At 54.8% G+C, this 24502-nt stretch overlaps 1 protein-coding gene across 5 annotated transcripts in view; it reads right to left on the bottom strand.

Annotated features, from left to right (window-relative positions):
- ARHGEF7 (Rho guanine nucleotide exchange factor 7) overlaps positions 1 to 23906 on the bottom strand; it is a 102613-nt gene extending 78707 nt beyond the window's left edge. For 4 of the 5 annotated variants that reach the window (XM_024999877.2, XM_024999879.2, XM_024999880.2 and 1 more), the window contains exon 1: positions 23544 to 23906. In XM_024999877.2, coding sequence (XP_024855645.1) covers positions 23544 to 23708 — 165 coding nt within the window. In that variant the 5' untranslated portion in view covers positions 23709 to 23906. The remainder of the gene's footprint in view (positions 1 to 23543) is intronic. The other variant, NM_001293096.1, reaches the window with a different exon arrangement.
- Between the last annotated feature and the right edge of the window lie 596 nt (positions 23907 to 24502).

Below are 24502 nucleotides of genomic sequence, written 5' to 3'. Positions count from 1 at the left end.
ATGCTGTCATTGAAATAGTGTTTTCTTAGGAAGAAGGTTTTTTTAATGGGTTTATTTACCATGGATGATCACTTACTGCTGGAAAGAGATATGGACCAGCACCAGTTCTATTCTACTGGGGTTTCTTATGCAGACACTGAGAAACCTTGTTCATAAATTAAGTGCATGGAAATGGATGGAGTTTTGTTAGGATGTAACTTGATTCTCTGAAACCTTCTGAGTTACATAGCCAAAGTCCTGATACAATCGGTCATAAATAAAAACTTTACCTCATCAGCTAACAGCTTGATTGGGGTCTCCTTCAATTTCTGTGAAAGCTTAAGAAGTACAACCCTGAGCTGCAGCCCATGGTCATCAGAGTCACACCCCTCCCAGCACCAGGGCTCTCTGTGACCCAGCCAGGAAGCCCCCCTCCCAGCAGCGTGCACCTTGGGGACAAGGGTGAAGTGGGGGAGGGCCGTTGTCGTGAAAGGGGAAGGGCCAGCTGGGCCAGCGCCAGGGTCTCCTCGTGCACGGGCAGCTTCCCGGCTCGTCAGAGTCGAGCACAGGTGCACGCTGAGGACCTAGAACTGGAAATGTGACGGTGGTGCTTTAGTTGTCGTGTCTGACTCTTTGTAACCCCATGGACTGTCTCCCACAGGCTCCTCTGTCCATGGAATTCTCCAGGCAAGAATACTGGAGCGGGTTGCCATTTCCTTCTCCATGATGATACAAAAGGCAATACTTAAAAGCCACCACCCACCCATATTTTGCTGAAGAAGCTGTATGAATGGTAAGTGAGCACATGAAAAAGTGTGGTGCATCTTTAGTCATAGGCGAAACGCAATTAAAACCACAGATAACACTCTCCACCCGGCAGACTGGCGAGATGGAAAAGGCTGGCAGTCTCACACACTGAAGACGGGGAGCAGTCGGAGCCCCACGCCTGATGGTGGGGCGCTCTGGGAACTGCAGTCTCTCAGAGTCAGACATGCCTGAGCCCCAGCAGTTCCTCCCCGAGGCATTTACCCAAGCGGGATGGAAACACGCCCTCCAAAAGCCACGTTCGAGGATGTTCCCAGCAGCTTCATTTGCAGCCACCCGAAGGCGGGCTCCCCTGAGTGCGTCTCCCCAGGCGTCCAGAGAGGTGCTCCAACAGCTGCCCTGTGCGTTGTCCAGCAGTCCTCTCCCGAACCTCCCAGCACGACAAACTCCAGGCTTTTCCACCACAAGCTGTAATCTGGCAGAGGCATGCTGCTGCTGCTGCTAACTTGCTTCAGTCGTGTCCGACCCTGTGCAACCCCATAGACAGCAGCCCACCAGGCTCCCCCATCCCTGGGATTCTCCAGGCAAGAACACTGGAGTGGGTTGCCATTTCCTTCTCTAATGCATGAAAGTGAAAAGTGAAAGTGAAGTCGCTCAGTCGTGTCCGACTCTTAGTGACCCCATGGACTGCAGCCCACCAGGCTCCTCCGTCCATGGGAGTTTCCAGGCAAGAGTACAGTCCCAAAAGCATTGTGATTTCCCTTTGAAACACTGCTTTTGTAGTCCCTGTCTGATAAGGGGCGTGTGTGATGTTCTGAGAATCTGCTACAAACTAAATCCCAAGGCAGCACTGAGGTCAGAAGTCAGACCTCAGCACCAGCTGCTGGGCTCCCGCCTCCCCAACTTCTACCACCCACCCCACAGCCAGCACAGCCAGTTCCACTCGCAGTCAGGATAAAGGCACCCTCAGCGCCTCCTCTCCAACTCTAAAGGCATCCAGAGTCTTAGTTTCCAAAACTGCCACCAGGAAGAACAGGCCGTCCTACCAGCAAGGAATTGCATGGGTTCCAGCTAAGATGGAGGGTACAGGAAACTAACAGCTGGGGGACACCCCGCTGCCTGGGAACCCGGTCCCCAGGAGCGGTGGCTTCCTGGGGCGCCTCCACGGCCTTCCCCGCTGCCTGGGACCAGTCCCCAGGAGCAGTGGCTTCCTGGGGCACTCCACGGCCTTCCCTGCTGCCTGGGACCCCAGTCCCCAGGGGGAGTGGCTTCCTGGGGCACCTCCACGGCCTTCCCCGCTGCCTGGGACCTGGGTCCCCAGGAGCGGTGGCTTCCTGGGGCGCCTCCATGGCCTTCCCCCGCCCCTACTTTGTAAATAGTCTCTTCGTTAAACACTCTTCAACCATCTGTTTAGCGTCATCTGTTTTTCGCTGGGCGCCTAGCCCCAGTGAGCCTCCTGGTGGTTCAGTGAAAAACAGAACACGGTGTCACAGCAGAAGACGAGAACCACTCAGGGAGAGGACTGAGTCAGCCACAGACCTGCCGCAGGCCAGTGCGCCGGCCCACCGCACTGCTTTCAAAAAGAGGCGGCTTTGATCCTGACGCCACAGCCTCCTGGTTACAGGACATGTCCTCCTGGGGGCACATGCTGCCTCTGGGGGCACATGCTGCCTCTGTGTTCAAAGGAAAAAGCAGGAGGAACATGTGCGGGTGTTCAGAAACACATAGCCTGTGGTGGAGGCACACGGAGGTAACGGGCTGCCGCCTGGGAGGGGAGCGGGGGCCCACAGGACCGAGGCGCGGGGGCCTGCTTGTCACGCTGTGCCTCTCCGCACCCTTTCAATTCTGTCCCACACACAAGTATTATTAAATAAACACATTTTTTAAAAGAAGAACACTCCAGTCTCATGTCCTCCACAAATAAAGTAGCCCTTCAATTAAAAAACAGCCCACAGAGAGCCCAGCTGTCAGTGCGCTGGGGTCCTTATAAAGCAGATCTCGACCCGCCCTGCCAAAACACAAGGCCATGCTTAAAACCCTAAATTCCCCACCCAGAAGTCAAATGGGCACTGAGGGGCTTGTCTAACTTGTAACAACCCAGTAGCCATTGCTTCACTCTGACTGGAGTGTGGCTGTCTCCTGCTCAGGGGCCATGCTCATTCTGCACCCAGAGAGGCTGAGGGGAGAGAAAACAGGTCAGCAGAGCCCAGCAGAAGGCCACAGGGCCCTTCCTCCAGTCCCACAGAGGACAGTGAGGCTGCTGCAGCGCCTGGGAACTGCCAGCAAGTTCCAGAGAGTAAACAGCTCCCAGGGCACACAGCCTGGGGTCGCAGGTCATTTAGGGGAGCCATCGGAGCCTTTGATAAAACACGGTTTCCTCTGCTTCCCTTCTTCAACACAAGCCCTACTCCGGGTGGATGCTACGGTCATCTGAGGAGCTGGCCAAGCCCAATGGGCGGCCAGAAACATGAATGCACCAAGTGCAGCCTTCCCAGACGTGAGGGGTGCCGGGTGGGCACCGGCCAGACTGCACAGCCTAAGTTAGCTCGGGTGTCCCCCGAGGCTCGCTTCCCACAGACTCCAAAAGCACATTTCAAGTCCCTGAGAGATGGTGGCGACCATCCCAAATGCATACCAATGCCAAAAATGGATTTTTTACAATGTGAGCACAGACATTCCCCAGATAACCCGGGCTAAACTCCTCCACCACAGTTGTATTTGACCCTCGCAGGAACGTCAGATTGACAGGCAGGTGTACAGTTACAGCCAAACAAGAGCAATCTGAAAACCAGCACGCCACCTGCCCCGTGTGGCTGTGACCCACACACAGCGTGGCAGAGGTGCACAGCCAGGCCACCGTACTGCCTCATTCCTTCCCAACACAGGAAAACAGGAGCCCAAGTTCACAAGGGCTTCCCAGGTGGCGCAGTGGTAAAGAAGCCGCCTGCGACGCAAGAGACGTGGGTTCAATCCCTGCTGGATCAGGAAGATCCCCTGGAGAAGGAAATGGCAAGCGGCTCCAGTAGTCTTGCCTGGGAACTCCTATGGACAGAGGAGCCTGGTGGGTTATAGTCCATGGGGTCACAAAGAGTCGGACACGACTGGGCACACCAAGCTCACAAGGCAACTTAAACCAGGCCTTGTACTCAGACGTTTGTCTTAACTCTGAAGTCTCACCCGTGCATATGGATTAGCTTCCTTTTTCTTCCCCTCTCACTCTCCTGCTTTCAACCCAATGGAAACAGGCATTTTGGACCATAAAGAAAGCTGAGCACTGAAGAACTGATGCTTTTGAACTGTGGTGTTGGAGAAGACTCTTGAGAGTCCCTCAGACAGCAAGGAGATCCAACCAGACCATTCTAAAGGAAATCAGTCCTGAAAATTCATTGGAAGGACTGATGCTGAAGCTGAAACTCCAGTACTTTGGCCACCTGATGCGAAGAACTGACTCATTGGCAAAAACCCTGATGCGGGAAAGGTTGAAGGCAAGAGAAGGGGATGACAGAGGATGAGATGGTTGGACGGCATCACCAACTCAGTGGACATGAGTTTGAGTAAACTCCAGGAGCTGGTGATGGACAGGGAGGCCTGGCGTGCTGCAGTCTACGGGGTCACAAAGAGTCGGAGACAACTGAGCGACTGAGCTGAGCTGACCTGAACCCAGAGCCACTGCTGGTTTTCTTCGGCTCCATCACTGCCCTGTTTCTGGTCCTTCCTGTTGGTCTCCTCTTCCACCGCACACACTTCAGGACGGCTGGCCACGCCCATGCCTGTGCCCACGGGTGGAAGAGCCCGTGCAGAGGCTGTGGTCCCCGAGGGGAAGGTGCCGTGTGCCTCCACAGTGTCCATGCAGCAGCTGGGGCTGAGAGTCCATCTCACTGTTCACTGAAGCAGGGTAGGTGAGGTGCGAGCAGGGAAGCTGGAAGAAAACCAGAGGAGCCTCAGGAACTGCAGACAGGCTCATTCTCCCCTGACTGGCATCGCAGCCGTAGCAGCAGACATGCTGTGTTCTCCTGGAGTTGACGCAGCAAACACAGCCGCAACAGGGCCATGACACGGGCCACAGCGTGGACCATAACGCAGCCCCAAGGCTTCACGTGGAGCTTACATGTGCCTACAGGACACACGTGGCCCGTGGCCAAGCGGGTACATTGTGACACGCACGCGCAGTGCTGTAAGGGATCCCGGCTGCTACATAACCACGTATTTACAACACGTGGGGCGAGAGGGCCTGACCACCACCATCTTGCCTAATTTGCTGTCTCCCTACAGAGTCCCCGGAGAAGGCACTGGCACCCCACCCCAGGGCTCTTGCCTGGAAAATCCCATGGATGGAGGAGCCTGGTGGGCTGCAGTCCATGGGGTCGCTAGGAGTTGGACACGACTGAGTGACTTCCCTTTCAATTTTCACTTTCATGCATTGGAGAAGGAAATGGCAACCCACTCCAGTGTTCTCGCCTGGAGAATCCCAGGGATGAGGGAGCCTAGTGGGAGCTCCCTAGAGGGAGCCGTCTATGGGGTCGCACAGGGTCGGACACGACTGAAGCGACTTAGCAGCAGGAGCTAGAGTCCCCGGACAGGAGCCAGCCCTCAGGAGCAGAGCTGCCTGCTGCCTGAACGGGGCACTGGGGGCGGCAGGTCTCACAGGTGTACTCTTTGCCTCATGGACAACCCAGCCTCCTTCCTTCGACTGAAATGCCTCAGGTTAAGGTGTCCCGTGTCTGCAACCACTGCACTGTCCACCCCCCTATCCTCAGGTGTCCGGGAGGGGTCCAGGCTGCCTGCCGTGGCCCTGATTTACTGCTGTGCCCCCTCCAGCCTCTCCCCACACAGTGAAACAGGGGCAGCAGTGGGGCTTTGGAGCAGCACCAGCCTCCTGCTCAACCAGCCCTCCCAGCTCGAGACCCCGTCTATCACTTTTAAACAGCCTGAGAAGCTGCACTGAAGCCTCTGGGCCCGAAGACGGGACACTCTGGAGATCACCTTGGAGAAGCTTTGTTTTCACCCACAGGTTAGCATGGGGGAGGTTTGAAGGCATGCAGAGGGTGCTGGCTGACTTTGCAGAGAGCAGCCTTCACCCGGGGAAGAAACCTAAATACAGGGATAGGAAACAGCTGAAGACACCCGCTGGCAAGTGCGCCTCTCCATAAATAGCAGCTGAGACCCTCCCCGGAGGGCAGGCCAGGGGCGGGGCGGCCACAGCCGGAACACTCCGGTCTCGGAAAAGCCTCTCACGTGGAAGAAGCCAGCTGAGACTTCATATTAACGGCGAGTAATAAAAAGGTGATAAAAGATCGTTATCGCCAAGAGGCTGGAGTATCTGCAGACCACTGGCTGAGTCATGTAGGGCCGTAGCTGTCAGACGTGTAGCTGGAAGACACGTTTTCAAACGGTCACAGACCTTGCTAGCTCAAAGACGAGGCTGCCGTCGCAGACTCCGGACATCTGGATCCTCCATGCCCCTAGAGCTGGATACGTCCCGTACACGTACGATTTACCGGTCACCTCACCCCTCGGCTCAAAACACTCAGCAGCTCTCCATTCATTCAAGGGTAAAAGCCAGAGTACTTTCAGAGAAGGAAAAGATTAGACACGGACCGGAAGAAGAGCTCATTTGCAAAACACACGTCCAGTCAAGGCCTTGTACGCAAAACATACAAAGAAGTACTAACACTCAACAAGAAAACAGACGACCCAGTGAAAAAATGGGCAGAAGACGTGACCAGTCTCCTCACCAAAGCGGGCACAAGACGGTGTCTCGCGGTGTCTCGCTGTTCGCTGAACCCAGGACAGGGAAGGCAGAGCTGGGAGCAGACGCCAGGAGCCGTAGGAATCGCAGACACGCTTTACTGGCAGCAGCGAGGCAGACATCTTCTCCTGTCTAACGGCCGACACAGCAATAGCGACAACTACGACTCAGCTCAAGGTCATTCTGTCCTTGACTCGCCTCGCCTCGCCCGCAGGAGCTTTTCAGGCGGTGCTTATCTTACAGGTCATTGCGCACGTACCGTGCTGTAAACGATCTTGGCCGTTATATGACCACGTATTTACGAAACGTGGGGCCAGAGTGTGAGGACGTGGGGGGAGAGAGCCTGACCACCACCATCTTGGCTAATTCGCTCTTTCCCTACAGGTGGCAACGCAACGGACAGATGAAAAGGTGCCCCACGTCAGCTGTCATCAGGGAAGGGCAGCTCAACACTGCAGTGAGACGCCCCTGCACACCCGTGAGGTCCTCGCCAGCCTGGGGCGACAGCAGCCCCATCCCTGCCCGGCAGGAACTCGAGCCAGACACCACGGAGACGGCTCCTTACAAAACTGAACATGCTCCCACCCAAAGTCCAGCAGTCTTTCTCCTTGGGTAAATTCACTTTACCCAAATGAGTTGGAAACATGTCCATGCAAAGACCTGAATATGAATGTTTATAGCAGCTTTATCCATAACTGCCAAAAGCTGGACGTAATCAAGATGCTTTTCCGTAGGTGAGTGAGTAAGCGGACTGTGGTCCATGCAGACAATGGGAGATCACTCAGTCATAAAAAGAAATGTGCAGTCAAGCCACAGGAAGGCACATCAGAGACCTCAATGCACATGACTGAGTAAAGGAAGCCAATCTGAAAAGGCTACACACCATGTGACCCTACGCGATGATCCCGGAAGAGGCAAAACTGGCAGGGATGAGGGGAGGGCGTGGGATGGACAGGCAGAGCGCAGAGAAGACTTAGGGCCGTGAACCATCCCGTGTGACAGCGATGATGGACACGTGCGGTGTCCAAGCGCACGACTGCACAGCAGGGCGAAGCCTCACGCCCACCATGGACTTTACTCAGCGTATCAGCACCGCCTCATCCACTGCAACAGCTGACACACGGTGATGCAAGACGTCAACAGCAGGGGAGAGTGGGGAGGGCTGGATGGAATCCTCTGTGCTCTCTGCTCAGTTTTTCTAGAAACATAAGACTGCAAACACAAGCTGGAATCAAGATTGCCGGGAGAAATATCAATAACCTCAGATATGCAGATGACACCACCCTTATGGCAGAAAGTGAAGAGGAACTAAAATGCCTCTTGATGAAAGTGAAAGTGGAGAGTGAAAAAGTTGGCTTAAAGCTCAGCATTCAGAAAACGAAGATCATGGCATCCAGTCCCATCACTTCATGGGAAATAGATGGGGAAACAGTGGAAACAGTGTCAGACTTTATTTTGGGGGGCTCCAAAATCACTGCAGATGGTGACTGCAGCCATGAAATTAAAAGATGCTTACTCCTTGGAAGGAAATTTATGACCAACCTAGATAGCATATTGAAAAGCAGAGACATTACTTTGCCAACAAAGGTCCGTCTAGTCAAGGCTATGGTTTTTCCTGTGGTTATGTATGGATGTGAGAGTCGGACTGTGAAGAAGGCTGAGCGCCGAAGAATTGATGTTTTTCAGCTGTGGTGTTGGAGAAGATTCTTGAGAGTCCCTTGGACTGCAAGGAGATCAGCCCTGGGATTTCTTTGGAGGGAATGATGCTGAAGCTGAAGCTCCAGTACTTTGGCCACCTCATGTGAAGAGTTGACTCACTGAAAAAGACTCTGATGCTGGGAGGGATTGGGGGCAGGAGGAGAAGGGACGACAGAGGATGAGATGGCTGGATGGCATCGCTAACTCGAAGGACGTGAGTCTGAGTGAACTCCGGGAGTTGGTGATGGACAGGGAGGCCTGGCGTGCTGCAATTCATGGGGTCGCAGAGTCGGACACGACTGAGCAACTGAACTGAACTGAAGACTGAAAATAAAGTCTACTGAGTTTTTAAGTCAGTGACCTTAAGATGGCTGAGCAGGCCTGCACAGGCAGCTCTTCCATGCCCTCCCTGACCTCACCAGCCAGCCACTACTCTCCCCCAACCCACAGTGAACTCTGCTGTTCCTGGAATTTGCCAGCCAGGCTCCCACCTCAGGGCCTTCGCAGAGGCTCTTCCCATTGCCTGAAACTCCCTTCTCCCCGACATCCAGGTCTTGCCTTTGCTCTTATACATTGTCTTTGTTTAAACGTCACTTCCTGGTACACCTCCCTACCGTCCAGATGTGAAACTGCATCACCCTAGCTGCTGGCACCCCTGCCCCCGATGTCTCCATAGCTCCAGCACAAACACGGGGTGCAATCTCGTGCGTGCCCAGAGCGCCTCCTTGCACGTGGAACACACATTGCACACGCAGTCTGTGTGATGAGAGCTGGGTCTCAACACCTGGCGCACAGAGATAGAGGCACTGAGCATGTTACGTGGTAGGTGGAGTCATGGTTTCCAACTTCACTGGCACTATGGTTTACTCATTATTTAGGGCTTCCCTGGTGGCTCAGATGGTACAGCGCCTGCCTGCAATGTGGGAGACCGGGGTGTGATCCCTGGGTCAGGAAGATCCCCTGGAGAAGAAAATGGCAACCCACTCCAATACTCTTGCCTGGAAAATGCCATGGATGGAGGAGCCTGGTAGGCTGCTGTCCATGGGGTCGCAAAGAGTCGGACATGGCTGAGCAACTTCACTGGCACTAAGGACCAGAGCCTGTGACTCGAATTGGTACCAGAACCACTTGGGTAGAGCTTCCAAAAGTGAAGGTGAGTGATGCTGACAGCACCTAGAACCAAAAAGTAAGGCAGCTGGTGTAACACGAGAACTGAATATTTGACACAGGAACCATGCTTTAAAAAAACACACACACATGGAAATATAATATCCATAGACTAAACGACACAGACGTAAGAGATGCTCTGGGTTTTAGCATAAACCCGTAAGCCCTTTCTGTCGAGGCTGACGGATGCATGCTGTTACCAAAGGCCCCGCCTAAGGCCAGCCGCCAGCTGCCACCCAGCGCTCCGAGGGCGGCCAGCACGAGGTCCGGGCTCCGCTCCCCTCCGTAAGCACCAGGCCTCGGTCAGCCGGGCACCGCTAAGCACCAGCCTCTGGCTTCAGGGCTGGCTCCCTGTCACTCAGGATGATCGCTGACTCCACGCAGGGCCCATAACCAGCTGGCCAGCTCCCCCAGGCCTCACCTCCTGCCCGTGAGGCGATTCCAGCCCCCTTCACCTGAAGGAGATGGCCCCTGAAGGTCACCTTGGCAGCACAGTATCATCTAGAAAAGCAGCGTGCTCTGACGGCACTTGGGTGGCGGGGTTGCAAGAAATCAATCGTTTTCCTCGGTGTTCAGTGACAAAGTGCACTTTAAATGGCCTCTGTTGTGCAGTCACTAAGCTGTGTTGGGACTCTCTTGTAACCCCATGGACTGAGCCTAATGGGCTCCTCTGTCCATGGGATTTTCCAGGCAAGAACACGGGAACATTTCCTTGTCCGGGGGATCCTCCCGACCCAGAGGTCAAACTCACATCTCCTGCATTGGCAAGTAGATTCTTTACCACTAAGCCACCAGGGAAGCCCTCTTAATTGGCTACTGAACTGAAAAGCACAGACTCCTCAGTAGTGGTGGAAAGCCAGCACAAGCCACAGACCCCTACAGACCTGCAGAGAGAAGTGGTCCCCAGCCTAAGGACCCAGGCCCACCCCCCGTGGGAGGCAGCAGGAGAAGCCACGGCCCTGCGGACCCCCACACAAAGAGTGTTTTCACATGGACCCGGACGCCGCCCAGCCCCAAGCCCACACCTCGGCTGATCTACCTCTCCCCTTAAAAGCCTCAGTTTTAGACAGAGCCCTTACCTACAAGTGTCTCCATATCCTTTGGTAGCTTTTAGTGACTCATCCTCTTATTGAGCTACAGGTCCTCCTAATGCTAATATGAATATTTCAAGGATCCTGCCTTAAGTGCCCTGACTTAAGTAAAACAGTCATCAAATCACAAGCAAGCCTCCTGAGCTTGGTCTCTTAATGGAGATTGTGTTTCTCTTCTGTTTTATACAAGAATTTCTAGAAGTAAACAGACAGGTGAGGAATCCCATTTTGCAGATAAATTCCAAGTGCCCCTTCCAATCCAAGGCAGGATTTCTTTCCAAGCGCTCTACCTCCACGTTGCAAGGCTCCAAAAGCCACCACGAAGCAGCCTGGGGTCTGCTCTGTCCTGAACTAAGAAGCACTAGGTGAGGACGTTCCCCAAGCACAGAGGTGGGAAGCACGCCAGGTCAGCAAGCAGCCCACGCTCCCCTGTGGGGCAGCCGCCAGGGGCTCACACCTCGGTCCCCTGTCCTTGCAGCGCCGTGCGTGTCATCAGGCTGGCCCCAGGTTATAGCACCGGTGGGCTGATGAGCTCGGGGGCCGTGAGTGGTCCTGAAATGTGCCCCCTGGACCAGCAGCATCAGCACGTCCTGTGCACCCGTGAGAAATGCCCACCCTCCACAACCTGGACTGTGAAATCAGAAACTCTGGGTGGAGCCCAGCAGTCTGTATCTTCACAAGCCATCCAGGAGGTTCTGGGCAGACTTGCGTGTAAGAACCATGTAACCACCTATGCCAAAGGTGCAAAGAGAGGAACCACCACTGAAACACAGGTACTGCCAACTGCGATGTCAGCAGCTTCACTCATAACTTTGATGTAAAATTGTAAACATTTTTATACAAAAATTCATTGTTGGGCAGCTATGCTTCCAGCTCTAAGAAAGGAAAAGGAAACCATCCCAAGCCAGAAATTTCAAGGCATAGGCTCCTCAGTGGAAGTGAGAGGTGGGGGAGAGAGGGAAGAGACATCTTCCTCCAACGTCCTTATCAACGATACTGTCCCCACCATGTGCATGCACACTCGGTCGTGTCCGACTCTGTGCGGCCCCACGGACGGCAGCCCACGAGGCTCCCCCGTCCCTGGGATTCTCCAGGCGAGAATACTGGAGTGAGTTGCCATCTCCTCCTCCAGGGGATCTTCCTGACCCAGGGACAAAACCCACATCTCCTGAGTCTCCTGCAGAGGCAGGTGGATTCTTTACCGCTAAGCCACTTCATCCTCTCAAAGGAAAAAGACTAAGGAGGAAAAACACCTGATGAGCCCCCATCCCCCACACAAGGAGACAGACGGGCGAGTGTGGGCTTATTGCTTTGAACAGGAAAGTGAAGTGAAGTGGAAGTCGCCCAGCTGTGTCCAACTCTTTGTGACCCCATGGACTAGTCCATGGGATTCTCTAGGCAAGAATACTGGAGTGGGTAGCCATTCCCTTCTCCAGGGGATCTTCCCAATGCAGGGATTGAACCCCAGTCTCCTGCATTGCAGGTGGATTCTTTACCAGCTGAGCCACAAAGGAAGCCCAAGAATAGTAGAGTGGGTAACCTTCCTTCTCCAGCAGATCTTCCCGACCCAGGAATCAAACCAGGGTCTCCTGCATTGTAGGCAGATTCTTTATCAACTGAGCTATCAGGGCAGCCCTTGAGTGGGAAAAACAACACCCGAAAGCTAAACATTGCTTACACTCATTGTGGTTGTCTAGGGACAGTATTCCCAGTAAACACAACTTGATTTACTTTTATCTCCCTTCATTTATTATAATATGTATAATATATATATTATTATATATGGGAGTGTTTTCTACATGAGAAAGAGACCAAGGCCCAGGAGAGATGTGCATATATTCATAAAATTATAAAACAAATAGTCTTTGACTTGAACCTGAACTTCCTAAAAACTGTACATTGACATCCCTAAAAGGCCTTCCCTCCAATGGATCTGGACTCTCAAATGTCGGCAGCACGTAGAGACGGCCTAGAGTGGCAGGTTCTCAACCATCCCTATCTTTACCTAAAAAGCCATTCACTGTAAAATGAATCAAAGCGGGGAGATTCAACACCTGACATAAATTCATTTATGATAAGACAGGGGTTTCCCTGGCAGTTCAATGGTAAAGAAGCCACCTACCAATGCAAGAGACAAGAGTTCAAGATCCCACATGGAGAAAGAGCCCACATGCCGAGGAGCAACTAATCCCAGGGGGCCACGCCTCCTGAGCCCGCGCCCTAGAGCTTGGGAGCCCGCATCTCCTGAGCCCGCGCCCTAGAGCCCGGGGGCCACACCTCCTGAGCCCGCACCCTCGAGCCCGGGGGCCACGCCCTTGCCCTAGAACCGGAGACCGCACCTCCTGAGCCCACGTGTCACAACTCCTGAAACAACAAGAGAAGCCGCTGCAGTGAGAAGCCTGGGCACCAAAACTACAGAGTGGCCCCCGCTCGCCGCAACTAGAGAAAGCCTGCATAGCAACGAAGACCCAGCCCAGCCAAAAACAAACGTTAAATTCTTTAAAAGAGATTTTCAAAAAAAGATAAAACAAATTAATTAAAACAAAAAAGTTGTAAATCTCAGAGGGGCTCAGACTGACCACTGCTCAGCCTCAACACACTAGCCGGACTTGAAACCGTGTTAAAACATGTAGGAAGTGAGGGAAAAACCACACAGATGTGTTTCCCTGAAGCCACTGAAAGGAATAGAGTTTTCTAAAATCTCCTTTATCAAGAAAAAAAATTGCTGAAGGTCAACGTTCTCTTAATAAGATTTCTTAGAGTTGATGAGCATCAGGCTGTGAAAACCCGCCCCAAGTTCACGCATCCTCGGATCCCGTGGGCCCCCGCTCTCTCAGCCCCACACTCTGCTCCCCGACCTCCGGGTCCACGCTGCCCCGGTTCTGACAACACCCCCAAGCCCCTACGCTCAGCCCCTCCCCGGGCACAGGTGCCCTTGTTAACATCACCGACCACTAGGCTGACTGCTCCGGGTCTTCCCCCCATTCTTCCTCATCAGTCTAAGAGGGTCATCAATTCTGCGGATTCTTCTCAGAGAATAAGCTTTGGGTTTTGCTGTCTCTGGTAATTTTCTGCTTTCCACGTCACCGGTTGGTCTTCGAGTTCTTCATTATTCTGTTCTGTCTGTTGCTTACTTTGGGTTTAACTTGACTTTATTGTTCTAGCTTCTTAAGATGGTAGCTGTGTTCCACCCCACAGAAGACTTAAAGCCTGTGCTGGGTGAGTGCCCTCTCATTCCCGGAACATCGTTCTAACTATTTATAAACAGGATGCCTAAGACTCACACCCAATTAAACAGTTACTGTGAGTTATCTGAAGACCCAACCTGGGCTCGCCGACAAGGCAGTTACTCGGGTTCAGTCTACATAAACGTGCTTGGTCAGAGGTCAGAGGAAGGAGAAACAGAACTTTCCTCCCCGTTCCTCTTCCAGAGATGAAGTCCGGGAGCCACTCGGCTGCAGGCTCTCCCCACTCAGAGGCGTGGTTTCAGAGCATGCTGCCCTCTGGAAGCTTAACCTTTGCCAAGAGGCTGCTGAGAATCTAACCCCGTTCTATTTATGGGGCTTGTTTTCAAAGGAAACAAAAATGCCTTAACAAATAGGAGAACCACAACCAGAAAACTTCACGTTTCCATGAGAAATCTGTTATGCACGTCGCTGAACAAGGCAGTTCTCCAGCACCGCAGAGAGATGGCCCTGCGGTCACCGGAGAAGTGGAGGCTGAGGGGGCGTGTGTTCCACGCCTCTGGCTCCTCCTGAAGGCCAGCAACCCGGCCTGGGGGCCAGGACAAGGCCTCCACAGCGCCCAACTTTCTGTCAGAATTTCTACAACATTCTTCACAGAGTGAAGAAGAGTCATAACCTTTTGGTATGCATTCCTGGATCAGGAAGATCCCCTGGAGAAGGGAATGGCTACCCACTCCAGTACTCTTGCCTGGGAAATCCCGCGGACAGAGGAGCCTGGTGGGCTACGTCCATGGGTCACACAGAGTCGGGCACGACTGACCACACAGGCACACACAGAAACAGGCTTTCTTCAGAAAGTCTATATTCCTAACAAAAGACTCCTGAACAAGTTTACTAACTTCAGCTGGAGTTAAAAGTCTCTTGTGAACTTATAAACAATTGTGTGTCAAACGTTTTAATCAGATCTTTTCAACAACTAAGATGCGTTTGTTACTCAAAGTGTATTCTCCTCTAAGACATCACTGAGCATAAACACATTATATTTCAAAAGTTAGAACATTAATTTGCTAGATTAAATTGAAGTAATAAAAAAAAATTTTAAGTCCCCCCAAAAAAAGTCTCTTAGGAACAACTTAAGCCATCTCAAGCTCAGGGAGTCGGTGGGAAAGTGTGTTCCCAGCAGAGACTTAGCAGTCAGACACCCAGGATGGAGGGGAAAGGGCCACCACAGGCCACAGGGTTTGCAGATAATCCAAACCAGGCTGTTCTAAGGATTTCTGCTTGACTGCTAAAAAAACCACGCTGCCAGAACACGACTTCTGCCAGGAGCTGCGACTTCCAAGCAAACCCGGACACCAGGGCTCCCGTGTTAAACAAACCATGAGATGTAAGCAGGAGAGGCTTCCCATGCTGCACTTCTTTTGGTTCTGAATCATGTGCACCTTCTTTAGAGAAAAGATAGGAACCTTATCAGTTCCTTTTTAAAGGCTGCTCTCGGTGTAACAGCAATTACGGTCTCGCACAAAACACCACTTGAGCTCTCAAGCCTTGTACCGCGCCCACCGCCACGGGAGGCTGCAGAACAGGCAGCCAGGAAGCCTCAGTGGCCGCTGAAGCGAGCTTGTGCTTCTGTGCTTGGGGCCGCGCTCGGCTCGCCTGGGCTCACGCGGCAGCGGGGACCTCTGATCAAGGTGGCAGCTCTGCTGACCTCGCCTGGACTGGCCCATGAATGGGGTCGGAGGGCTGCGGGTGGGCCCGGGGGGCTCAGCAGGCACAGCTGAGCTCCTGGCCCTGTGGTCTTGCATCCCGCAGCATTTGGGGCCCGGGTGCAGACAGCCTCTGACAGAGCGTGGAAAGACACCAGGCCTCCTGGGAACTGCTGCCTGCCCCTGTCTGCCACATCCATTGCCAGAACAAGTCAAGGTCAGCTCAGATGCAAGAAGTGAGGAACAGGCCCCACCCACCCCTCGATGAGAAGAGCTGCAGTGTGACCTGACAACGGGTGAGGGGCGTGGCTGCAGGGGCGCAGTGAGGAGCGGGGGGGGGCCGGGCCTCCTCCATAACCTACCACGGCCCTTCTCTAATCCATTGTGTGCCCTACGAAGCTGACCTCTGTGGAGGCTGACCTCTATGCCCATTGCCCCAGCACAGTCCTGGAGACCCCATTCATTTAGACTACAGTGTGAATGACTCCCCCCAGGCTGTACAGTGCACAACTTACTCAACCATACGGTGCTGCCCTCAGCGAACCCATCTGTAAAATGATGAGTCTGGGCCGTGTGGTGTCTTGAGAATGCCTTCCACTGAGAATTCACAAATGCTTTACACTTCAGACCCTACGGTTTCTCTTACGACTTGCCTGAAAGGGCAGTATAGAACACACATGTGTGTGTGTGTGTGTGTGTGTGTGTGTTTCCACGTATATGATGGGTACACTAGCATGCACACAGTAGGAACATAACAAACACGTCAGTTACATATGTTGACATTAGAATGAAGATTAAAATAATTTTGAACAAATGTGTTGGAAATGTACAAACATCCCACCCCTCTTCCTGGATTACAGAAGTATCCCACAAAAGCAAGACTGAGAATTACCAGTTTGGTTCATAAAACGAGAAATACAGAGCTAAAGTTAGACAAAAAAACGTAAAGAAACAAATGATCTGACCCTAACTTGGTAGAACTGAGGAGGAGAGGAAACATCAGAAATCGTACCCAAGACACACACGCCCATGACAGCCCGGACGCCCTCCCAGTCCAGACACAGGCGGTTGGCAGGCCTCACTGCCCATCTGTGGCTCTGGGCCCTTCCCATGCACGAAACCCTAGACGCACGAAACCCGAGCCCCCAGCCAGCCCTCTGGCCCCTCGGGCCAGCAGCTGCGTGCGCTCAGCAGCTGCTCGGGGATCTGCAGCTAAGCAGAGGACCCAGGAACACATTCTGTGGTCCCACCGCCCCAGACAATGGTATCCATGAGGGTGAGAAGGAAGGGCCGCCAGCACCCTGAGATGGCAAGAGTCTGTCCAGTTGTGAGAATAAGGACATACTCCCGGATGTGGGTGGCCTTAAGTCCAAGTCCTGGCTTAGCGTTGTTCTGGATGTAGCACAAGTTTCGGGTGTTGATCTATAAAAGCATCACCTACGAGGACCGGGTGTGCACCCAGCACTGCACACGGCCCCTCAAGTCCACTCACTCACCCTAGGAACAGCGCTACCAGCCCATGAGGACGTTTCCTCCAGACAGCAATGGTTAACCTTGATCTTCTCTCTGTCGCTCAATCGTGTCTGACTCTTTGCAACCCCATGGACTGTAGCCCGCCAGGCTCCTCTGTCCATGGGAATCCAGGCAGGAATACTGGAGTGGGTTGCCATTTCCTTCTCCAGGGGATCTTCCCGACCCAGGGATCAAACCCACGTCTCCTGTGTCTCCTGCATTGCAGGCGGATTCTTTACCCATTGAGCCACTGGGGAAGCCCTAATCTTGTTTTTAGGAGGAAGAAAGTCAGGCTCAGAGAAGTCGGGCAGGTTGTCCAAAGTCACACAGCAAATGGACGATTCTGGAGCACATCCTGGGACCACCCCACGGTATAGGCCCCAGGGGCATGGTGGGTCTTGGGAACCACTGGGCCTCCCAGCACCCGGCGCTGCCCTGGGCAGAGGTGAGCTCCCAGACGGCGTGCTGGACCGTGGCCACCTTCTCCTGAGCCCCGTGCAATGCCAGCCCGAACGTCTAGAGACAGTCCCACCAAGTAAGTGTATTACACACACACACACACACACACACACACACACACACACACACCGTGCAATGCCAGCCCGAACGTCTAGAGACAGTCCCACCAAGTAAGTGTATTACACACACACACACACACACACACACACACACACACACGGCATTGTTTTAAATCGCAGCTTAGATGGATTCTGAGTGAACTCAGGGTCCGAAGGCCCAGGAGCCCCAGCGGAGGTTATCAGGTGCCAGAACGACAGCTGAACACTCGTCCGTGGGGGCGTCCTCTGCAGGGCCGCCTCTCTCGGAAGACTCGTCCCGGGGCCGGCTCTAGCGCCCCCCTTCCCCGCCGTTGCCCCCCGGCTCCCACCCACCCAGGCCACCCACCTGCGCCTGCGCACGGCATCACACGGCCCCTTCCCTCCCGGGACGCCCGGGGACGGCGGCCGACCTAACCCTGCGCTCTGGTCCGCTGCGGCCGCTCGGGTCGGCGGCCTTCCCGCCCTGTCTGGTGACCCCCGAAGCAGACGGGGGCGCAGCCGGGGCTCACCAAGGCCACCTGGAAAGTCCCGCCTGGGGCCGCGGGCACCCCCGGGGGACGCCCCCAGCCCCTGCCAGCGGGGGGCCTGGGCTCGGCACCCTGCAGGGCCTCAGGGTCCTCCCTGTGACGCGGGGGCCATGTGGAGCCACAGCAGTTCAGCCACTCGGGGCGCTCAGTGCTTTCTGGAAAGGAGGCGCATCTGAAGGTGGGCTGCGCTTAGAGAAACGCGGGAAGAAGGCCACCGCGGTGCCACTGCCATCCATAGCACAAGGCCCCAGGAGAACACAGGCCGCGCCCTCCCGCCCCAGCGCCCCGAGGACAGCTCCCCCTTCAAAAGACCAGCCTGTGGCCCTTCCCCAGCGCCGCAAACCCGTCACTCCGCACGCGTGTGCCTGTGCGTGCGTGCGGGCGGGCGGGCGCGTGCGCTCTCGGGAATGCCGGCGTCGACACCCCAGCACTTCCAGAGTGCCTCTCTGGAGATGACGGGAGGCAGTCCCAATTGAATGGAATTTAGTTGTGTCTGCTTTGTTCTGAGTGAAGCAGCAAGCGCAGTTATGGCTCCTCTCTTTGGTGCTGGGTAGTATCTGAAAATCTCTGCTTCAAAGGCAGATATTTCTTACGACAAAAGGAACTATCCTGAAATCTCAAGCAGTTTCATTAGAAGCAACTCAATACAGCCAGTAATTCCCTCTGCAAACTTTAAAGATGTCTTCTCCTTACAAACACAGTAAGTCATGCGTTCTGGAACCTTTCTCTCGGAGAGCTGCACCTGCGACGAGCAGGTGTTTGTGGCAGCTACAGGGCACGGGCTTCCAAACCAGCTGGTCCGGAGTAAGGCCCTCACACCACACCACACCACACCACACCACACCACACCACACCACACTGCCGACCACATCCTTCTCCGGGGGCCAGAAAAAAGACACACTTCTCCGGGTGGATGCTCAAAACCGCTGGCTGTCCAATGGCCACTAGGACTATATTTTTCTTCTACCCCATCCCAACGCAGAATCTCAAGAATGAGCAGAAAGCAAGTCAGGAATCAATTAGGAAAATGCAGTTTCTTCCTGCCTTGCCGCATCAGAATTCACGGATTCTCTGCAAGCCTGCGGAAAATCAGGACTGCCAGATCAGTTTGCTGTTGCTGTTGAGTCGCTGAATCGTGTCCAACTCTTCCTCGACCCCATGGACTGAAGGCCGCCAGGCTCCTCTGTCCATGGGATTCTCCAGGCAAGAATACTGGAGTGGGTTGCCATTTCCTCCTCCAGGGGATCTGCCCCACTCAGGGATCGAACCCGGATCTCCTGCATTGACAGGCAGATTCTCTACTGCTGAGCCACCTGGAAAACCCCGATCATAGTTTGGGAAAATAAACACCATACTCCAACCCACGCCTTGGAAAACTCAGTAGAGGCTGCACAGCCCAGAGCGAGTCCCTTCTAGCTCCTCATTCCCCAGCCCCTCTCTGTCCACACCGGACATTCTTTCTGACTTTTCCCTCGGCCCCACACTGCTCTTGGTTTTAGAATTATGTCTTCTCCTGGACTCAAAGCCTTAAGAACTTGTTATGCCGTCTTTTTTGCCTCCCATAGCACCTTGCACCTGCAGGCACATAAGTACTTAATAAGCTGATCTGGTCAAACTTACTGCGCAACTTGTTATGGCTTGGGTCATGACCCCAGAACTTCGTATGTTCCAGCCCCAAGCCCCAGGGCAGAATGGGACCTTATTTGGAAACAAGGTCATTGCCAATGTAAACAGTCAGTGTTATCCTGGGATGGCGGCCCTCATCCACTGACCCGAGTCCTTATGAAAGGGGCGTCCAGACACAGTGGAGACCCCAGGGGCTGCCATGGGCAGACTGGACCTGTGCTGCCATAAGCTGGGAGCCAGCAGAGACCTCGGGGAGCGGGGGACAGACCCCAGCCCCTGCAGAGGGCACGGCCCTGCCCACCACGTCCCCAGGGTGTGAGAGCATGCAGTCCTGGTGTGTGAGGCCGGGTCTGGGGGTCTTTGCTGCAAAGTCCCAGGAAGCTAACACACAGCCCAGCGGCTCACACGAGTCTGGATGCACACCACACCCCGGGCACCGGCAGGGCCACAGGGCAGTGTGTGTGACTCCACAGATACGCGTGGCGAGAGGGTCTCCTGGCCACACTTGGTGGCTTACGGTGTGTGCTGTGTTCCTGGGAAGAGAGAGGGGGAACTGGGTCCCTAAGTGTTCGAATCGAGCAACGTCACCTGCGGCAGTAACAAGCGACACTGAAGCGGCCCGGGGAGGTCCCTGGCGGTGCAGTGGTTAGGACTCTACACTCTCACTGCCCAGGGCCAGGGTTCACTTCCTGGTGGGGGAACTAAGACCCCACCAGCCACGAGGGGCATCCAATAACCAGGTAAGTGAGTAAGTAAAGCAGCCTTTCACGACTCCTGTTAGCCGAGTGTGTCTCCTGGTCATACAGGAGTTTCAGAGGTTGGGGCGTGATGGCTTCTCAATTTCAGCCCCTCTGACTACATGGTTCAGAGTCGGTTACACTGTTACCTAAGGAGCTGGGCAGAGAAGGCAATGGCACCCCACTCCAGTACTCTTGCCTGGAGAATCCCATGGATGGAGGAGCCTGGTGGGCTGCAGTCCATGGGGTCGCTAAGAGTCAGACGTGACTGAAGCAACTTAGCAGCAGCAGCAGCAAGAAGCTGGGTGCCCAGAGGGCTCCCTGGACCCTGCACCCTCCGTGTGTTTCTCATCACGGGAGGAATGAATGACGGAAGCAAACAGTGTGGGCAGGGCAGAAAAACATCCTGGCTGTTACCAGACAGAATCAGAGCAGTAGGGGCTCACCCAGGGAGACCGAGGAAAGCTCAGAACACCCACTGTTCTCCCCTTCGGCAGAAAGGACCCCTCAGCAGTAACAAACTGCATCTCTCGCTTGAACCGCTCCTGGCACGTTTCTGAGCCCCTCCTGTCCCCGTCTGACCTTCCACCTAAAGAAAAGCAGGCCACATGAAGAGAACCTCAACAGAAAGCTTTGCAAAGTGAGCAGAACAACCTGAACCAAGATGAACTTCCCTTTCTTTCCTCACCCTCTCGCCAGCCCTGAAACAGAACAGAGCTACCGAAGGCACGAAACACCCTGGGACATGCTTTCTTAATGAAAGGCACATGGGAAAGCCGAGGCGCCCCAGCACTCTTCCCGACTCTGTGCCACGCTCGCCTCCATCTGATGGCTCCTTGCACATTTTGTGAATTTGCAAAAAGTTAAGTTGCAGGCTGCTGACACTCTGTTAACCAGTCTTCCATGTGTTCGTGTGGCAAGCTGGGGTCAAGAGCCTTTCGATTCCATATGAATACTCGGCGAAGTTTCCAAACGTTCCTTTTTAAGGAAAAACAACGTCCTCGGCCTGGCGTTCCCACACTGGGGTGAAGGGTGCTCAGCGTGTGTGCTTTCTGGCAAACAGGAAAGTTCTCTGCTGTGCACACAAACATGGGAAAGTTCAAGTAAATAACTGTCTCAGGAAATGGAAAATGCTCGTGAAACTTCTGAAACCCAGGGTTTCCAGGGGCAGAGAATGGCTAATATTTTACTCCCCAAACCTACCTTTATACCACAGAGAAGTGGTCGCTATGTCTATACTTTGCGACTTTGACGTTGAACTTGCACTGTGGCTGGGTCCCTCAAAACAAACCAGTCGGGGCCTCGGGGCGGGGGGCGGTGATGAAAGGGTGGCTGCCCTATAAGAAGTTCCCAGACGACCACGGTTTCAGAGCATGTTGGCTGGTTTCCGTTTGGCTTCTGCAAATTAAACGTTAGTCATTCCTCTCCTTGTTGCTTCTGAGAGAAAAGGACTGCTACGGTTTTCTAAGAAAAACTTTCTACAATTTAAAAGAGAGTGATTCCTGAAGTCCGCCAGCCAATATGAATGCAGTTAATATGCCAATAGCGTATGCATTGATAATGACATGTTTTTAATCAAACCGCTTCTGAAGTCTCTTAAAGCTTTACTCTTCGGAATGGAACCGTCTTTTATATAAGCCTGTTTTGGTTAACTTAGCATGCATTTTCAATGCTTCTCAACATCTGTCTCTTATTACCAGAGGTCCTGATATCCAGATGACAACAAAGTATTCTGAGTGCCTTGGAAGTTAGTCTGCTCTTTATTCCTGTCTTGAATCATAATTTTATTGTGACACCAGGTTCTCTGAGGAGCAACATTTTTACTCCCTGGACAGACAGGGGGACAGCCTTTCTAAAATGCAGATTCTGTTTGCACAAATGTGTTCCATGTGGGAGCCTGGATGGGAGGAGAGTTTGGGGGAGAAAGGATACATGTGTGTGTATGACTGAGTCCCTTTGCTGTCCAGCTGAAACTATCACCGCATTGTTTATCAGCTATATTCCAGTATAAAACAAAAAGTTTAAAAAAATACGTTCCAAGTAAGAAAATACCTGAAACTAGTTAGTATGTGTCCACAGTTCAGACGAATAGTCTTTTCTGACCTTTAAAATGTGGTGCCAGAACATGCACGAACTTAAAAGATTCAACACTTTACTTTCTAAAGTCACCTAATTCACATTTTATTGTTAGCAAACTAATAACTGTACCGTTGGGGCCAATACACCCTATTTAAAAAATTAAATAATTTTTCCAAGTTATGGTGCACTTTCATTTCTACATTTAAACCATTTAAGAAACTGTTGATCTTAAAATTATGTATTTGGGGGGGAAAAAAACTGGGGTAAGACTGTAGTGTTTCTGCAACACAGTGATTCACCGTCTTTAAAAGCGCCCTATCGGCTCGGCCCTGCTTTGTCAGCTGAGCCAGGGGAAAGCAAAGTTGAACACTCAGAGCTGCGGCCAAGGTTCACACTCCAGCCGCGAGGAAACCGCAAGTCACGGAGAAGGGCAGCGGGTCTGCGGGACTCGGGATTCTGTTCCGAACCAGGGATGAGCCTGAAAACGCATCCTAGGACTTGCGGCCGGCCCTGAAACGCCAGGGCTTCCCGACCCCGTGTGCGGTCCTCCGGGTTTGGAGACAGGAGAATTCTTCCCTGGGGAGGTCAGCACACCATCTCCCAGCCCAGCTCTCCGCGACTGATAAACGATCTTTTAAAAATGCAACTGGTCAGCGAACCAGAGGCCGAAAGTCTCACACGATACCAGCAACAAAAGCTGTTCAAACAAAGCCGGGGAGGACGCCCGCGGGCGCCGCAGCCCGGTTTCGGCTCAGGTCGCCCCGGAGCGGCGCCTCCTCCTGCGGGCGGGGCTCCCGCGACCCCCGGCCTCCCCGGGCCGCTCCCCTCGAACGCGGCCCCCCGTCCCCGCCGGCCCCGCACACAATGGCGCCCCGAGCCCGGGCGGGATCCCGCCGCCGACTCCCCGCGCCGCCCGCGCGCCCCCCGCGCGCCCGGGCCCGCGCACAAAGGAAGCGCGTGGGCTCCTCCGCGCGCGCGCGCGGCCACCAGGTGCGGGCGCCGGCGACCCCGCGCCCGCGCGTCTCGGCGCACCCCGGGCCGCGGCGGGGGCCAGGTGGGGCGCGGGGCCTCCGTACGCGCGGGGCCTCCCGCCGCCCGGGCCTCCCTCCGCCCCGGGCCTGTCCGCCGGGGGTGCGTGCGCGGGCCGGGCCGGGGGGGCACTCACTTTCTCGATGGTGCCGGGCAGCAGGCGCTCCAGCAGCCTGCAGAGGACCACCCCATCCTTCAGAGACGCCTGCAGGAAGCCCTCTGGGTCCGAGATGGTTTTCTTGGGCGACTCCAGCACGCCCAAGGTAATGAGCCACGTAACGGTCTGCTCGGCGGAATTCATCGCGGCGGCGCGCCCGGCCTCCCCGCGCCGCGAGCGCGTCTCGGCGCCGTTCACCTCGGAGCGGCCGCGGCCCGGCCGGCTGCGCCCACCGCCCCCTCCTCCCGCTCGCCCATGGAGAGCCCGGCGACGGCGATTGGCTCGGGCGGCGCCGCGGTCCGGCCGGCTCGCGCTCCCTCGCGTGCGTCCTGGCCGACTGTCAAGCGCCTTTTCATTAGAGGCACATGAACCTGCGGCGGCCGCCCGGCGCCGCCCCCGCCGCCGCCTCCCGGCCCCCAGCCGCTGCCGCCGATGACATCACCGCGAGCAGAAGAAAGACGCCGCGCCGGAGCGGGCCCCGCGCCCCGACCCGGGGCCGCCCGGACCCGACCCGAACCGAACCCGGGCTGCGCCGGCCCCCGCGTTCGGGCCCGCCGCCGTGCGCCCCCGCCGTGCGCCCTCCGCACCCCGCCTGCGGTGCGCGCGCGTCCCCACCTGCGCCGCCGGGTGGACGGCCCCCGCCCCAAGGGCCCGGTGACCTCCAGGAGGCGACAGCCCGCCGGCCGCGAGAGCTCGCCGCGCCTCCCCGCCCGAGGGCCGCGCGCGCCCTTCCCCGGGTGCGCCCGGAGGGGCCCGGGGCAGCCCCCTCGGAGGGGGAGACCCGGGCAGGGCTCCTCTCGCTGTCCTGGCCCTTCTGCTGCCTCCTTCGCTCCTCGGGAGACGCGGGACCTTTATTTGTATTCCTGATTCATGAATGTTTAAATGATTAAGTGCTTCCCAGAAAGCTCTTTTTATTTTTGCCAGTTTTATTTCAAGAG

The sequence above is a fragment of the Bos taurus genome, chromosome 12 (genome assembly GCF_002263795.3).
Source record: "Bos taurus isolate L1 Dominette 01449 registration number 42190680 breed Hereford chromosome 12, ARS-UCD2.0, whole genome shotgun sequence".
In the NCBI taxonomy this organism is placed as follows: Eukaryota; Metazoa; Chordata; class Mammalia; order Artiodactyla; family Bovidae; genus Bos; species Bos taurus.
Note: the sequence above shows the minus strand (reverse complement) of the source record. Positions and strands in the feature narration are given on the sequence as shown.